The 17,348-nt window shown below is 36.3% G+C and overlaps 2 protein-coding genes across 5 annotated transcripts; both read right to left on the minus strand.

Moving 5' to 3' along the window:
* Positions 1–3,204: 3,204 nt before the first annotated feature.
* On the minus strand, positions 3,205–6,753 carry LOC104091867 (endoglucanase 25-like). The gene is made up of 6 exons (XM_009597312.4): positions 6,229–6,753; positions 5,453–5,763; positions 4,760–5,215; positions 4,465–4,600; positions 4,209–4,381; positions 3,205–3,963 (listed from the first exon to the last, which is right to left on the minus strand). The coding sequence occupies exons 1-6, from the start codon at positions 6,599–6,601 to the stop codon at positions 3,562–3,564; spliced, it is 1,851 nt and encodes a 616-aa protein (XP_009595607.1). The 5' UTR covers positions 6,602–6,753; the 3' UTR covers positions 3,205–3,561.
* Positions 6,754–9,406: 2,653 nt separating this feature from the next.
* Positions 9,407–16,983, minus strand: LOC104091866 (disease resistance protein RUN1-like). Of its 4 annotated transcripts, none has more exons than XR_011411817.1 (7): positions 16,335–16,981; positions 14,780–15,875; positions 14,270–14,695; positions 13,179–14,144; positions 12,559–13,083; positions 11,787–11,905; positions 9,407–9,848 (listed from the first exon to the last, which is right to left on the minus strand). XR_011411817.1 is itself a non-coding variant. In XM_009597311.4 (6 exons), exons 1-6 carry the CDS (start codon positions 16,835–16,837, stop codon positions 12,741–12,743), a joined length of 3,183 nt encoding a protein of 1,060 aa, XP_009595606.1. In that variant the 5' UTR covers positions 16,838–16,983; the 3' UTR covers positions 12,558–12,740. The 4 variants fall into 4 exon arrangements, 2 of the variants coding, with proteins under 2 accessions (XP_009595606.1, XP_070044039.1); XR_011411818.1 differs by having other exon boundaries at positions 16,339–16,473; XM_009597311.4 differs by lacking the exons at positions 9,407–9,848; positions 11,787–11,905 and having other exon boundaries at positions 12,558–12,752; positions 12,904–13,083; positions 16,335–16,983.
* Positions 16,984–17,348: the final 365 nt, after the last annotated feature.

The raw sequence follows: 17,348 nt of genomic DNA on the forward strand, positions 1-17,348 counted from the left end.
TAATGACAGGTTCTAAGAACGTATGCGAATATACAGTGAGTGAAAAATATTTCAAAGAACGTCTCCCGACTATTCTTCTAAATTGGGTCAATTGATAACTCTCTAAGCTCTTTCGATTACCTAAGAGAGTCGTAAAATCAACCCAAACAAGAAAATACAATGCGAATTGCAGCAACACTTCTCTTTCGATTAAAGTAAAACCACAATTGGATTTGCAATTCAATTAATACTCATTCAACGAATTCAGGCAATTAACAGAACGTAAAGCCCCAAAACACTAGCCAATCACAATATCCGTCAACAACCCTAAGGAAGATTACTCCATAGTGGAGAAGTTATTCATCACAAGAGTATTAGAAGAACAAGAAGACATTACAATTCCCAAAATCAAACAAACTACTGTATTGAATGAATTGGATGAAGTATTTTGAGTCTCCATTATTTTCTTGCCTTCTTCTCTCCCTAAAAGTTCTCTAAAATTCGAGATATCCGTTTTTAGACGAGTTAGGCTTCATATAGGTTAAAAGGAGTCGCCTCCAAAAATACAAAAATAGGCCTGGGTAAAGTTTCCGGAAGTGGTCGTGCACGGCCGCGCATATAACCGTGCACCTCTGGCAGTGCACTGTGTTACTTGCGCGCTCAAGTGCGCGCCGGAGGGGGTCTCATGCGCGGCCGCGCATCTAGTTTAGCCTTCTGCTCAACTCTTAGTTTCTCCCATTAAGTGCACTATTCATCCGTTGATCTCCGAACATGATCCCAACTTAATCCTTGGGCTTTTACTCAGACTTCAAAGCTCCAAAATAGCTCGAATTAGCTCCACAACCTCTTCATAACTCGGAATCGCTCCTATAAGGCACAAAACACACACTCAATGCAAAACAATACCATTTAAAGTTCAAACACTAGTAAAGTGCAGTGAATTAGAGTGCAATTAGTTACCAAAATACATAATTATAGCCTACCATCACATATGAACTTTTTTTTGGATAATATATGGTAGTCAAATTTAAACTCAGAATTTTTCCATCTACAAGTTTAAAAATATCAGACATAAACACACTTACTCAGTAATGTTAGGTTTGCTACATTGCACCACTGGTTGAACACAAACTCCGTACAATTGGTAATTCCTCTTTGTTCTTGCTTCTTTTTATCTTCATTTATTTTTTGTCTGGATCAAACACAGAGATTAAGTCAGGATATAAGCAGGGCTGCAGGCGCATGCAGATATAAATTTTCAAAAAAGAATTGTACACGTAGCAAGGTATTTTACATCCTGGATACGGTAAATATTCACAATAACACATGCATACTTACGCTTTGGGACTTTACAAAAATACATGTATATTTCCCATGGATAAAGCTGGGATGTTGCTGTAAAACCAAAATTAAAACTCTAGCATCAAGTTACATTTTGAATAGGTGCAAGTATAATTTTGTGTTCATCCTTCTCTTTCTCAGAGGGAAGTTCGACTGAATCTGTTAGTGGCCTTGCTTAATTTGTTAGCTCGCATAAATAGTTTTAGACATATAAGATAGAAGAGGGCTTAGTTTAGTATACACCAGAAATTAATTTTGAAGTGGATAATTAAATGATTATAAAGATGCTTTGTTTGATCATATTAGGTTACGTTTTCCCCGTACAGGGTGGAATACTGTAAGTCATCTTTGTCTCACAGTATAGATCTAAAATCTGAATTCAATTCTCTATCAATTGGAGTCTAGGATATATCTTTCAATATATGGTAACTACTTAATTTTATGCTACATGTTATCTTATTGTTCTTCTGCAATATGATTTGAAGCAGGTAAGGTCAGTTCTATTCTAGAAATGAACTCAAAAGAGACTGTTGGTCATAACATGAGCTCCTTTACTTAAGTTGGTTGTAATGTCATCTATTGTAAATTAGCTATTTTCTAAAATTTAGTAAACTGCTCTTTATTTTGGGGGAGGGGAAGCTTATAACCCTGATAAAGAAACACAATATTAAGTGTTCTATCCACTTTACTTTATGTTAAACATCTTATAATATGATTGTTTTTATTCCCGTTATTTATGTGAAATTGATGATATGAAAAATAGTTATTTCATTTTTACAACCGCGCTAGCGCGGATAAATTTACTAGTCTGGAAATAAAGGGCAGCCATATTCAGCTTGCATGATACTTGGTATCTCATGCCTCTATAGTCCTGCATTAAGTCAGCCAAAAGAGCCAAAACAAATTGGAGAGAATGTCAGTAACAAGATTATAGGCTAGCTGCAGAAGACAGCAAAATCTTTGAAGAGTTAAACTGCCTGGATGTAGATGGTTTAAGTAAAGCCCCCTTGTAACAAAATTTTCAGCTTTTCACTTTGTTCAATATTGTGACCTAACTTGATAGCTTGCTCAAGTTGGCACAACAGAATGCTATATCACAATTCATATCATATGGAAACCAAACTGCAAATGACCTTTTACGGCGGATAACATCTGCTGGCCTGGTCTCTGAAGGTAGTAGGAGCAAAATAATACTGAGTTAAGATTTAAGAATACGTGCTACTAGCCAAGAATCAGAATTAGCCATCCGTAGAATCATTGATAGTGCATCAATGTTAATCGTCAATACTAAGTGGACAATTAATTATACTACCGAGTCTAGTTGGTACATAAAGTTAACACTAAGGATTAAGTCAGGGTGTATCATCTAACACATCATTTGGATCAAAGGTTAAATGAGTTCTGCAGGGAACAAAACAAATAGAAGTAAAAAAAGTAGAATTCTTTTGACACGTGCAACAAATGCTGAAGAGGAAGACTTAAGCAAAAATGTAGCAAAGTTGAGTTGATAGTAGGGCTGGAAGTATAAGAGATGAGCTTGAAAGACGACACTCAAAATGTGCTCTACACATATATCGCCTGTGAAATTTAATGGACTAGATCGTCTCTCGGTTACTCATTCAAGAGACACATCTCCAACTAAACTAATCATCTTCCTCTTCCTCCCAACTAATCCAATGTGCCTTTGACTTCAATGATGTCATTATGTCAACTTATTAGACTATCAATTTATTGCAGCAGCCAGTACATGTCAAGGTGGATACACATTATGAAAGAATTAAGAGGCAGAGAACAAAAGCAGCACCACTTAGATTAAGATCTTAAGCAGCAGTTCCAAACCACGGTCTACAACTACCATTATTCTTGCACTACTGCACTACAAAATGCAAAAATCAAATATCTGTGGGACATTAATTGAAAGTTTGTCCAATAAAAATTTGAGGCTGTTCACGTTCCAGTTCTCAATGAGTAGTATATCATTGGTTTGTTACATACATACAAACTGTGTATATGATATATTGCAAAACATACCGTTGGGCATTCCTTCAAGACAGAGTACTACATCTGGATTCTAGACCAAGCTGAGCACGAGCTTTATACGTTCAAGGTGCTCATTCTGTTTCTTGGCTTTCACACTACTTCAAACTTTATGGTATCAGAATCCCATATCGACCACATTATGAAAACAAATGAACCTATGGTCACACAAGACAGGGGGTTGATAGAACTAGCATCAACAAATCATGGTTTCCAAGCAGCTGGCGGAGGTGGTGGAGTGGGGAACATGGGTGGTACTGCAGAGAATATTGTGTTCTTGTCAATTCCAACACTTTTATCTCCAGATAGAGCTACAAGGGCTGCAACTAAACCAGCATTTCCAGCAAGTGTTGGCTCAGTATAATTGTAATTAGTACGAACATCATGGAAACCATCATTCTTGTCCGGTCCAGCAACCATGGCTCCAACAAGAGTATTCGGATTATTCTTAGATGAATCCCTCCACTTCCATCCTCCTTTACAATTATACTTGACCTTGTTTTTAGGAATTGATGCACCTCTGTGGTGGACACGTTTTGGATAGCGATTGCCGAAGCCCACAACATAACTCATCTTCCTCGGGTTCTTGCCAAGGATGTAGTTAATCTAGAAGTCAAAGAAAGACAACTGAGTTAACACCAGAAACGGTTTAATTTTCATCAGAGTTGACTAATAAGAACATGCTTACACCATCTATATCTAATATACTCATGATCTTTTGCATTTATCACTTAACATATCACAGAGATTTTTAAGTAGTATTCCACACTTATTAGCAGAACTAGGTAAAAGGAACAAGAAAATAAGAAAAGAGATTATTGCAAACATAAAGATCGTAAAGTTTCATTTACCTGTGTCTGTGCAAATTCACGTAGGACATCGGTAGAATAGAAATTGGGTCCACAATACCATCCAGGGGTGTCAGCAGCAGCAAGATAGTCGCTATACAAGGTAGCAAGGAAGGCAGCATTGACTACATACTGAAGAGGCTGAGGCCTTCCGTGGTTTAACTGTATCAGCCCTCCTACAAAGGCCCAACAGTTTTATATTTGACTTCCCACAAACTCTGCAAAACTTTACATGCTAACTAGCTAAAACAAGGCTTACCTTTTGTCCGGTTAAAAGAAGAGAAGTATGGCAAGAAGGAGCACATGATTATGCTTGTCTGGTTATGGAATGTACTTAAAATATCTTCATAAGGATATCCAGGGCTCAAAAACAATCTCAAACGGCTCAGAAGCACCTAAATACAAATGAAAAGCATTGCTTCAGTACAATATATAGATCTCTCAACGAAAAACATGCAACTTATAAACAGATATACAGACTAAGTTCAAAATGTTGCAGGCAAGAAAAATTCAACGATCATGCAAGACAAAATAAAGAGGCGATATCTTCTTACTTGTGATCCAGTGAGCTTGTTATCCCAGCTGAGCACACCGTAGTCAGGACCTCCCCAGAAAGCACCAGCGCGTTTGGCAATACCAGGAGTTGTAGCAAGCTGAAGATATGAAGTATTTCCTGTAGCATAATACAACCAGGACGCACCCCACACAAACTCATCCCAGTAACTAGTCGAATTGTAGAATATTGCAGCTTCATTACCGTTACTGTATCTACCGCGCTGCTCCCTGGAAAATTTGAAGAGAGTTCTAGCACCATGGACGAGCTTCTGTGAGTAGACTTTGTTGTCCTTAAAAACAATGGAGGCAGAAGCCAGAGCAGCAGCCATCTCGGCAGCAAGATCCGAGCAGCTGTGACATTCTGTTACAGGCCGTGGATAATCAATGTCTTCTGGACGCACCCAACAATAGTGATCATTGGGATCTGGCCCTCCTGAAGTATCCCCTTTCCCCACCTATAAAACAGAACAGAAATCCTTCTATGAGATCAAGCAGCCCATATGTATGGTCATTTTCTCAATGATCGAGAGAAACAAAACAATGCAATCATTGATGTCGTTCTTGTCAATAAGATACAGTTGGTGATGATAATTGATAAGGCAGAAACAATGATTGATGAAAAGAAAACCATTATAAAATGTTATAAACCAACGTAATCAACTAATTCAAAATGCCCAATGAATGATATTTACCTGTGCAACAATGCGATCAATAGTATCAGCAGAGGAATTGAAGGTTTTGAGGAGGTAATCAGTACCCCACTTAATAATATCTTTGACATGACTGAGCTCTCCAGCAGCTTCATATTTTGCACTATACTCAATCACACTCCAACTTAACATAGTGAGAGCAAAAGATTGAGGGAAGTTAAACTTTATTGCATCTCCTGCATCATAATAGCCACCAACCAAATTCTTAAACATGGTTGAATCATCAGATTTGCCGTCTTGCATACCTGAACTCCCCCTCCATGATACATTGTTGTGCTTAGGTAGTTTCCCAGCTGTCAAAAACAAACAGATAATTAAATGACGAACTGAACAAAATAACCACCAATCTGACCCAAAATGTAGCTGTCAAACATCAAAAAAGAGAAACACCCAAATCCAGATAGTCCACAGATAAATTTGTTGAAGGCAAAATCATAAATCTGCATCTTAAAACCCTGTAATCTTGTGATCTTAATCATCAAATAAAGGCAGGCAACATAGAAGAACAGATGGCAAAGTTCTATTCTTCACAAAACAACATCGATCTTCCAATTTTTAATGCTTTAGAGTAAGGAGATATTTCACTAGTAAGTAAAGCAAGTAAATGAAAGAGATACATAGGCAGGATCGAATCATGTATTTAATCAAGTCCCATAGTATCATTCAAATTAGAATCTGAATCCCATAGATGAGATAGCTGAAGCAAAGAGTTTAACTTGTATAGTAAAGGAAATTATTATATTGGGGTAATTACTTACAGCGTTGGGCATTGAAGAACATAAGGGCCTTGCGAAGAGCCAAAGTGTAATTATCGGGTGGGGGACTACGGTGTCGGTGCTTAGGAAGAGTCTTGACAATGAGAGTTACAAAACCAGCAATTAGAGCAGCAGCAATAATGCAGCCGAGAGTCCATTTGAATACCTTTCGACTGACAATAATACAACCAAGATCGACATACTTCTTCTTCTTCTTCTCAGTTGGACCCAATAGCCAACTCTGCTGTGTCTCATCCAGATTCCTTGACAAAGCTGCCCTGTCAAAATCCTGTAAATTCCTGCTCCTATCATCATCTGTTGCTGAATCTGTTGCGTTTATCTCCAGTGCCCCTCCCCATGGATCCCTCCCGTACATATTGCTGTTTCTGATTTCTTGAGCTAAAAGAAACTACTAGTATATACTTATATTTCAGCTCAAAACTGAAGGGAGAGGAATTAGGAGAGGAAAGAGCAGTGTGGCATATGAAGATGCTTTTGGTGGTGTCAAGACAATTTACAACAGTGTAGTGTAGTGTAGTGTTGGTGAAGAAATATAGTGTAAATGAGTTGAGGACACCGACACTTGTGCTAACAGACGACAAAGACACTTTGCCTAAATCTAACCTCTCTCTCTCATGCTTCTTTACTTTCTAACTACTCCATTTTGCATGTAATTATTAGCTTCTCATGGTAAAAAGGTGAACTTAGGATTCTTAAATCATGTCCACTATTATTTACTACTCATTTCTTAATTAATAGGAGTAAATACATATATATATATTCGAAATACGAGTGCGCCCACTATAAATAAATGTCTATATATCGTCATGACTTCAACTTTATTACTACTACTTTCTTTTTTGAACCAGTTTTAAATTAAAATACAAACTTCGGTTTAATTAAGTAGTAGTTCATACATGAGATTCACCGACATTTTTATTACTGTTTGATTAACTTATGAATATTTTCACAAGTCCTTGCACTATTGTTCTAGGCCATGTTTTGGTCAAATATCTTTTTTACTAGCATTTTTGAATACCCAACTTTCGTCGTTTCAATAGTACTAGATATACCATTTCTTGTACAGTTTCAGCTTTCAAATTTAGCTGTTGGAGAAAAGTTCATAATTAGTATATACCTACTAGTGCTAGCATTACACTTTTCATTAAAATATAAAGTACTAGTAGTATATTTCACTTCAAAATTTAAATGAGGCTGAGTAGGAGAAATATTGGAGAAATCTGGGAAAATGCAGTTTGACAAATTTAATTAGGGTGTTTACTTTTTCTTGGTTAATTTTCTTGATTTGGTTTGCTGAACTCTTTCACCTCAAGGGCTATATACCTAACTATTGGATGAGAGATGAAAGGACCCCATTTTACAGGGAGGGGCAAAATGGTCCACTAAGGGAACCAGCTGACACATTTAGCTGCATTAGTTTATCTTCAACTTGTCCACCGACAGAGGAAGAAATATATAAATAGTAGGTTGGTTCATAATATAAAACGAAATAAAGAAGATAAAGGACATTGAAAAAGACAACAGTAGTATGAGCATTTTTTGCATAATAGATAGAATAATTTAATTTAGTGATAATGCATAAAATCGGGGGGTCATATTACCCACTAAACTTTTTAAAAGTCTAATAATTTTCACCCTAAGTGCTGAGTGCTGACTTGACATAGAGAACAAAACATTTGGCAAAAGGTGAAATACACACGTTGCCACATATAATTTCGTATTTTTTTTATTTTTTAAATCTGTTTCATTTTCTTCCTTGAAGGAGTTATTCTCACGCAGTACGTCAGCAGGAAAGGCGCAAACAATTACGGAAACAAAAATTAGGGGTAATAGGACCCTCGCAGAACTAATGTGTGTCGTAGCAACTTCGGGTATAGTTCAGGAGGAATTTTTTATATTATCTCTTTAATTTACTATAAGAAAATTGATTATTATTTTTATCAAGTCCTCAATTAATGTTTATCATAATAATTTATTTGCTTCCTTATAAATTATCCAATACTAGTATAAATAATGTTGTTAATTATAGAGGAAACTCGTAGAAAAGTACTATTCCAACCCCAAGATTTTCCTATTTATAGATTTCAGAAGTGGGAATATTATTGTCGGCGGGGTTGCTTAAATGAAGGAATCATTAATGTTGATTTTGGATTTGTTTTCAGTTCATACATGATAGAGTAATAACCAAGAAGAGTAATATACAATGAAAGGGAAACGGTGTCTCACCTTTTCAATATAAATTATACTACGAGAAATGGACATCTCAGTTTCCTTTCGAAAAAATATAGTGTGGATAAATAACAAAAAGAAAAAAAACAACAACCAATATTTACATAAATCTAATAGATGCATAACGTTATCTTTCATATGCACTTTTGTCGCTATTAATGATGATTGGTATATATTTTCACTTAAATCAACCACTAGACTACAGTGAACTACTGTAATTTAATGTACGTAAGTAAAAAGAATTTGTTATGGAATATATCATATGCGCTTTAGTCTTTAAGGTTCCAGGACTAATTAGGGTTGGTTTTGGATTTTCTTTTTCTTTTTCTTTTTCTTTTTCTTTTTCTTTTTCTTTTTGTAGTTAATTAATCACATGGCTGTTTGTTTATAAATAACCAAAATATACAAATAAAGGGAGAAGGTGACTCACCAGCTCAATACCTAAACGAGAAATGGACCTCTCATCTTTCTCTTAAAAAAATATGGTCTGCATAGTAAAGAGAGAACGTATTTCATCAAATTAACACCCAATATTTACATCAAATTAATAAATACATTGCATTCTAACATATATACTTTCTTCACTGACTATAATTAATTTATACGGAGTATATTTTACCACCTCAATCTGTCACTTCAGCATAATATAATAATGTGTATGCAAGGGGGAACCCCTCTTTTTTTTTTCTTTTTTTTTTTTTAAAAAAAATTCCTCCCAAATTAAGAGAACAAGAAATGGACATCTCATCTTTCTCTTAAAAAAATATGGTCTGCTTAGTAAAGAGAAAATGTATTTCACATTCAATAATTACATCAAATTAATAAATACATTGCATTCTTTCATATACACTTTTTTTACTAACTATAATTAATTTATACGGAGTATATTTTATCACCTCAATCTGTCACTTTAGCATAATAAAGTAATGTGTATGCAAGGGGAAACCCTTTTTTTTCTTTTTTTTTTAAATCCCTCCCAAATTAGGAAGATCTATAATGTTTCCATACTTTCTCTCCAGTGTTACTCAAACCCAGGACCTAACGGTCGTGGGTGGAGGTGCTTTATCAACTGAGCAAGACTCACTTTGAAATTAAGGATGTACGTTCCCACTCTGCAACATATGTCTTTCTTAACAAGAAGATTGCCTACGCTAAATTAAGGAAGACTCCTCTTCTTTACTAATATGGTACACTTACAAAAATAAGTATAAAATAATATTTTGGAATTTCCATATCAGGATCTGAAGTTGCTTGCTTTGTCTTGCCTAATTCTGAAGGTAGGCATCTGTATCTGATCCAACCAACAACCTTTACCTTTCCTTGCCCAAGAATCTGTCTCCACTGTTGTAGCTGATCATGAGTTTAACAATAATCTAAAACAGAATGTAAAATGAAGTCTTATTAGGACCAAAATTTTATAATTTGCTAATATATTACCCTCCAGCAGAAAATAAGTAGTAATTCAGCAACTGTAAACAAACAGGATGATGTTATGTTATGAGTACAGATTCATAATAATGATTTAAAAATGGGAAAATAGTGCCGACCAGTGAAGGATGTGATTCTCAAGATACAGTTCATCAGGGAGAAAAAGACAGATTGCCTACATGTGCACTGTTTCATAAAATGAAAGCTCATCTGTTTTTCCTTTTTGTTTTTCCTTCACAACCAGAATAAGTCTAGGCAGACAAGGCTTGATATCATTAAACAGGTGGAAAATATTACTCAACATCTATGGTCTATCTCTATGCCACCTGTCCCCAAAATGAGATTTGCATACCTCAAAAGAAACATGGTCAAGCCAATAGTTCAACCAACGACTTATTAAGAGATAAATCGAGTAGTGAACAGATTATAACGCGGGGAGGACATACTTTAAGAGTTGGAAAATATTAGAGATGGTAAAGAAGAATATTTAATCAACAACAAGACACAATAGTTAACTATCAAGAATTTTGGCACTCTATGGAATGCACTAACTTCAGAGTAGATTTCCGTTGCTACCTAGGTGCAGTGGCAAAGCCAAAAATTTCTCCAAGGATGTTCAAATTTGAAACAAGTAAAAAAAATCTCCGATAAAAGGTATTCAATATATGTTATATACCTCTAAAATCTAATATTTTATTTATATACACAATATAATTTTTCGACGAAGGATAGTCAATTGACCACCCTTGATACGTTGTAGCTTCGCCCCTGCCTAGGTGCAGATAGTAAAGTGGCGTCCTACACCCAAGAGACAGCGAACCACTCAACAATCTTCAAATGTGCACTCAAATAGAAGTTCCAGAGAACTCTTAATCTCCCAACTACTTTTGTAGGAATCAGAATAATGAAGGAAACTGACTCTGGAATAATGACAAATGAAGATTCAAATGATGAAGATTTCTTAGTGTTAATTCTCCAATGGAATCAACGATTTATAGAGAGCAAAAAGATAACTATTGCACCTTTTCTGAATAGATATGTCCTTTTACAAATATTGGATGCTCTTCAATTAATGAGTAGATATCTCCTAAAAAGATTGGACATTTAAAAATATTGTGCCTTTTCAACAATAGGCATATTAAATTTTGAATCACTCAACTAAATTCCATCATTAAGTAGTTGACTCGTGGCCATAAGGCCCTTCAACAGAAGCTGTTATCTGGTGTTGATGCCGCAAAAGAGCTCCATCTGACATTGTTCTGTAGAAAGATTTAAGATATGTCCAGAACTTTTATAAGGATAGAAAGACAATGTTTTTCATGAAGGGGACTAGAAGTAGACACTGGACGCAGCCAGGATAATTTGCGAATGTGCAGAAAAGCCAAACCAAGGTATCGTACTTCAGATCTACACAGTGGAAGGAGGATGATTAAGATTATGCCAAAAGCATGATTAATTAGGGGTTCAATTGATTGATAAGGAATTTTAAGAGAACAAATTCAGTGTTCCATATGCAGACGCATATGTACCTTACACCATCAAACTCTAAAATAGAAAAAGATTGAATATATATATATAACACAGATTGAATATATATATATATAACACAGAACTGCACACATTGACATTGTCACAAAGGAGTGGTTTGTCTGTAGTACTCTGCACTCACTGACCTAAAATCTTGAGTTTGCCTTTGGCTAAATGCATGACAACAGTCCTACGACTGACAGAATCTAAGGAAACAGTCGAGAATGGAAATAAAAATTCCAGCACAAGCTACAAAGAAGATGGAATGACCAAACATGCAAGATCAGGAACACAACAAGCACTACATAAGTTGGTGCATATCGAAAAGTTTCTACTCTCACCAGGAATAATCTTACCTGTTTAGACAAGCCTCTGGAAGGTTCATATCTTCTGAAGATTCACGCCAACATTTTCCCACTCTGACAGCTGCATTAGCAATATAGGAATGCCATAGTCTTCGTTCTTGTTTCTTTTCCTGAGAACACGCAAAGATGCATTTGACGTGACAAATTGACCTAGAATATTATATGATTCGATACAAGAATCTCCATAGAGCTCAGTAAATGAAATTACAGCTTTAAAATTCACTTCCTGTACAAGGTGTTGACCACGATGACTGAAAAGAATCATAGCAGGATGTCCCAGGCTGACATGATATTTAGTGGCAAGGAAATTTTTGCTTAAGAAAAAGGAAAATCATGTAGACGAGATGAGGAAAAAAAACTATGTTCCCCTTGTACTATCCAATGAAGACATAAGACGCTATCCTTTAACATTAAGTGTAATAGAAACAACAATTAATACCTGAGCAAGAACTCCGATTCATATGCCAACAATTTATTCTATCATCTTAATAACTACTCCCTCCGTTCACTTTTACTTGTCCACTATGGACTTTGCACACCCCTTAATAAATAATAAATGAAGTGCATAATTTACCATGATACCCATATTAATTGATGCATATTTTTAATGAATTTAAGAAAATAATTTGAAATGAGTAATTAATATTGTGGGTATAACATGAAAAAAGAAATTGTCATCCTCTTTATATGCTAAAAGTGACAAGTAAAAGTGAAAATCAAATTTTTAGAATACTGGACAAGTAAAAGTGAACAGAGGGAGTACCTTTTATCACATCGGGAAGACTCTGACAAGGAGCAAATTCTGATGACATGGACTAGAAAAAAACTCTTCAACTTCACAATTAGATTCTTTGTCCTGGTCTTGTTGTTCTTCCAGGAACAGAATCCTCATTCCAACCTCGTTGATACTGAAACGTTGTTTATCTCCAACACTGGCTGAAATTTCTACAACATCACCTGTTTGCAACGAGTTGCCAATTTCCCAATAACTTAACCACATCATCCGCTCTTCAACTTCAGGAATAGCTAGAAATATAGGGTCTTGCTTCCACTTGATCCTTTGCGACAAATTATTAATTGTAATGGATAGGCAATGGCCCTCACTTACCATTTCTTCACTCTCCAAGCATGTATACACCAAGCAAAAACTCAAGCCTCGAATTCTATGATTATCAGGAGTGGGCACGATGAACGATGAACAGAAAGGCTCACTCAACTTCGTGTCAAAGCAACTTGGCACGTTTTCACCCGATAGGAATGTGGAGAAGACGCCATTGCAGTAATAACCCTGAGACATGAAAATCATAAAATGTTAAGCAAATGCACAATCAGTTGAGCATATAATATATATGCTTCATTTTACACAAAACCAGAAAGATGCACCTGAGCGGGAAGCTTCTTAGGTGGGAGAGATTGTAATTTTGCCATGTCATTTTGGACAAATTCTGGAAATTCCATTTCATCAGCATGCAATTTCTGAATGTCAAATCTTAATCTAAAAGTAACATTTCTAATCAACTCCAAGTTTGACAGACCCAAATAGCCGAGAGTTTCTGCATTGACATTTTCAAGATGTTCTAACTTGAAATTAGCGTTCATCTCAACCAGATTAGCACAATTTATGTAAAGAATGCTGCATGAGCTAGGTGCGCCTGATACTTTCTCCAAGGATATACAGTCAGTTGCATCAACAATCTCAACACCATTTGGCAGCTCGAGTACTGATTTTAGCCTTGTACACGAATTTAGTGAAAGGTTTTCGAGCCTGCTAAGATATCTAATGCTCTCTGGGGGATGGCAAAGTGGATTTCGGCTCAAACTCAATTCTTTCAGCAAATTGAGCTTACTAAAATCAACATGGAGAAATGCATTATCACCCAGATTGCAGTCAGAAAGTCTTAGAGTAACTAGAGAAGTCGGAAAACTGATTGGTGAAACTCTATGACATACTTTCTCCTTCCTCAGCAAAGACCACAAGATTGTATGCCATGGTCTTACTAGCTTGGTACTATCTATTTGGTTTCTTCCACTTTCATCTGAAAGCTCACTTGGAAAATCCGACTTTTCAAGCTTCAGGGCGACATATTCAAGATTTGAGCAACCAGAAATATCAAGGGTCTCAAGATGTGTTAACATGCAAACACTTTCTGAAATACTCCTCAAGTTTATACAACCATTAAGGCTTAAAACAGTGAGTCCTTCCAGATATCCAATAGTGTCATCCACCTCAGTTAGACTTGTACAATATTCGAGGATTAATTGTTCAAGGTTGGGAAGTAATGAAAAATCAGGAGTTCTACTAAGCTGATAAGAGTGGCTGAGATTGAGAAACTTTAACCATCTGAGTAACTAGTCAAACGAACAAGAGAAACGAAAAGATATGTTAGATGCAACTGATCACTTAAAATCATGCTGGATGCAACTGATGATAAATACTTACAAGCAGATAATGACAAAGGGCATGGACAAAGTACCTTTGGTGCTGTCCAAAGTTGTTTCAATCTGCTGTAACAAAGGTCTATAGCAACAAGTTTTCCCATCGGAAAGTCGCTTGGTAGGGATTCTAACTGGAGATAACGCCAAAACAACCATCTTAATTTCTTGGGAAATTTCCTGTAACATCCAGAAAGTTGTATATTGCTAAGCAACAGAAATTTCAACTTGTGCATGTTTGTGAATGAGTCAGTTTCCAAATCCTCATTTGGAACTTCCCTTGTGCCCATTATATGACGAGAGAAAATGGACATCCAATTCCGCTTTGGTTGATCTTCCTGAGAATTATTCATAAATTCTTCCACTTTACTTTTTTTGCCATAATTTTCATTAGATGTTATCCTAGTTGATCCATGCCCCTTGCGCATATTTCCGTCGAGAATGATGCCTTCAATTGCTTCAGTTCCCTAATAAAAATAGGAAACAGACATGTAAGAGAAAAGTGCACGCATGGATTAAAGGAAAAAGCCTAAAGTGATTAAGTTGCTTACCGTTTTGTTTCTCAATACGTACAAAGATTCTTCATGACGCCAAAGTCTACTACGCCTCCCTGGCTCCTTAACAGATTCTTGACGAACAATTTCTCTTCCCAGATCTTGAATCAGTTGATGCATGAAGAGCTTACCATTTGGTATTGACAAGAGATCTCTATCAATTAGGTTTTGGATCCCCACTATAGTGAAAAGTTCACATTTATCCAGTATTTTGACAGCAAAATCTTTATCCTCCCAGAGAAAGAAACAGGCAATATGAAGGAATAAACTCCTATCATCATCTTCTAGAGATTCATAACTGATTTTGAGCAGTTCAATAATCCGATTATTAGGAACAACTTGCAACTTCTTTATTGTACTTTGCCATACATCCAAATTTTGTCCTGCCAGGGAAGAACCCAAAACTCTTAGTGCAAGTGGAATTCCTCCACACCGTTTCACTACTTCATTTGAACCCACAAGAAAACCTTCAACAGGATGTGGTTTTCCAAAGGCATGCCAACTGAAGAGCTCTAAGGATTCGTCCATGCTCAGTTTCTCAACGGTATACACCTTATCAACTAGGTGAGGATTTAGAATTCGCTCATGTCGGGTTGTTATGATGATTTTACTTCCGGGGTAAAATAAACTTTTCATCCCCAACACTGCATTTAGTTGATCAGAATCATCCACATCATCAAGAACAAGTAGGACTCTTTTGCCACTTAAGGCATCTGAAATCTTAACAATTCCTTCATCAACGCATGATACTCGTTCCTTTGTCCTTTTTAGAATGTTAGAAAGTATTTGCTTTTGCAATCTAACTAAACCGTTAGGTTGCTTTGAAATTTCTCTTATGTTAAGCACAAAGCTGCTACCTTCAAAAGCATGAAAGTTTGAATTGTAGATGAACTTGGCCAGAGTAGTCTTCCCTATACCGCCCATGCCGCAAACAATCAATATGCCAACGTCAGCCGATCCATTTTGCAGCCAAAAGCTAATATGGTTAGCCCGGCGATCTATGCCGATTAGGTAAGGTGCAACATACAAAGCTGTCCGACTTAGTCTATTTGTGACCACATTAACAATCTTTCGAATAAATTTCGACTCATGCCTGTACATTCAGAAAACGAGATAAGAATGTAAGATATAAGTGAACTGCCAACAAGGAGATAACAAGTTTTTCCCTCAACCAAGATGGGACACTTAACACCCCTCGGAAAATGAAAATGAACGTTGGACCTAATTCAACCCGAAAAGCTAGTTCATCGGGTGAGATTTTCCAAGACCATATAAAGTGGTAACAACCCATTCCCACAACCAATGTGGGACAATTAACGGCTACTATTATTCTTCCACTTTTTTTCCTTTTCTTTTTTTTCCTTCTGATTTTTTTTAAATCAAGTTTTTGTTATTCTGTTAACTGCAATTTCAGAACTTATATCACGTTTGCTAGGATTCTTATTCAGCATTCTTTCCTAATTCAAATGGTCTTTATAAGGAAGAACAAAATTGAGTAAGAAGAAGAAAAAGAGACAATAAAATGGGGAGAAATATATATATATATGATTACCCACGAGCTTGATTGTGTAAGACCATTCCCCCCAAGTCAGCAACTTTAGCAAGTGCCTGCCTCCATCTTTCTACCCTTTCCCTTCCACTGCTTTCCCATTTCAATTCTTGTTCATGCAATGCTAATGCTTCCCCAATCCTTCCCTTCTTGTTCCTAACATCAGAAGGATCCACATAGTAGAAGACGGGTAGAATTGCCCGATCCAATTTCTCCTTACATGTCAGAATCACATCGAGCTGATCAAGACATGATTGAGAAAAGGCATAGCCTTCGGACAGGACAATCAGCGAAACTTTCGACTCTCGGATTGCGTTGTGGAGTTGTTCTTTTCTTGTGTCAGTGCCCTGTTTGAATGTTTGAAACCCAGCTTGAACTAAGGCAGTGTAAAGGTGATCAGTGAAAGACATGCAACAAGAGTCTTCTGCTCTAAAACTCAAGAATACTTGATTTGAGGAACACCCATAAGATGGAGACGAAGGTGTTGGATCCAGAGGTTTCTCCATGGACGTACTAATGGAGATAAAGGTAAAGGAGCTTGCGTAAATATAATTGTAAGAATCTCTGCAAAATTGTTTCGCAGTGCACACCTGAGACACAACAAGTGACAAGTCCCAACAGCTGGAGATCAGAGTCAGATGTCAACGACAGAGGTCCACTGAAAATGACTTTTAAATTATAGGACAATTAGTTAATTAAATTATTACCTCTGCTTTGGAACTTAATTTACAGAGGTTATACGTACGGATTTTTGTCCTAACGCGTAAACACTTAGCTCTATCTTAGAGTCCGAAACCAAAATATGATTTTTTTTTACTCAAAGAACCATAATGCGCAAAAAAAAAATCTGGTAACTATTTTATATATAACGTCCTTTTAAATGACGTTATACCTTAACGGTTATTTGCCCAGTTAAGTATAACATAGTAGCGCCATTTTAAAAGGCGTTATATATATAAAGCTTTTTTTAAAGGCGCTATATATATTATGTGGACCCACCAATAATTCTTCTGTGCT

The sequence above is a fragment of the Nicotiana tomentosiformis genome, chromosome 11 (assembly GCF_000390325.3).
Source record: "Nicotiana tomentosiformis chromosome 11, ASM39032v3, whole genome shotgun sequence".
NCBI classification, from domain to species: domain Eukaryota; kingdom Viridiplantae; phylum Streptophyta; class Magnoliopsida; order Solanales; family Solanaceae; genus Nicotiana; species Nicotiana tomentosiformis.

Bases quoted from the DNA above. Each gene is read 5' to 3' on its own strand.
- LOC104091866 (XM_070187938.1), bottom strand. From the start codon at position 16,837: ATGGAGAAACCTCTGGATCCAACACCTTCGTCTCCATCTTATGGGTGT. The intron at 14,145-14,269 runs GTACTTTGTCCA...TCGTTTGACTAG, and splicing joins AACTTTGGACAGCACCAAAG to TTACTCAGATGGTTAAAGTT. The intron at 13,084-13,178 runs GTGCATCTTTCT...TTCATGTCTCAG, and splicing joins CTAAGAAGCTTCCCGCTCAG to GGTTATTACTGCAATGGCGT.
- LOC104091867 (XM_009597312.4), bottom strand. From the start codon at position 6,601: ATGTACGGGAGGGATCCATGGGGAGGGGCACTGGAGATAAACGCAACA. The intron at 5,216-5,452 runs GTAAATATCATT...TCTGTTTTATAG, and splicing joins TTGATCGCATTGTTGCACAG to GTGGGGAAAGGGGATACTTC. The intron at 4,382-4,464 runs GTAAGCCTTGTT...GGGCCTTTGTAG, and splicing joins TTCTTTTAACCGGACAAAAG to GAGGGCTGATACAGTTAAAC.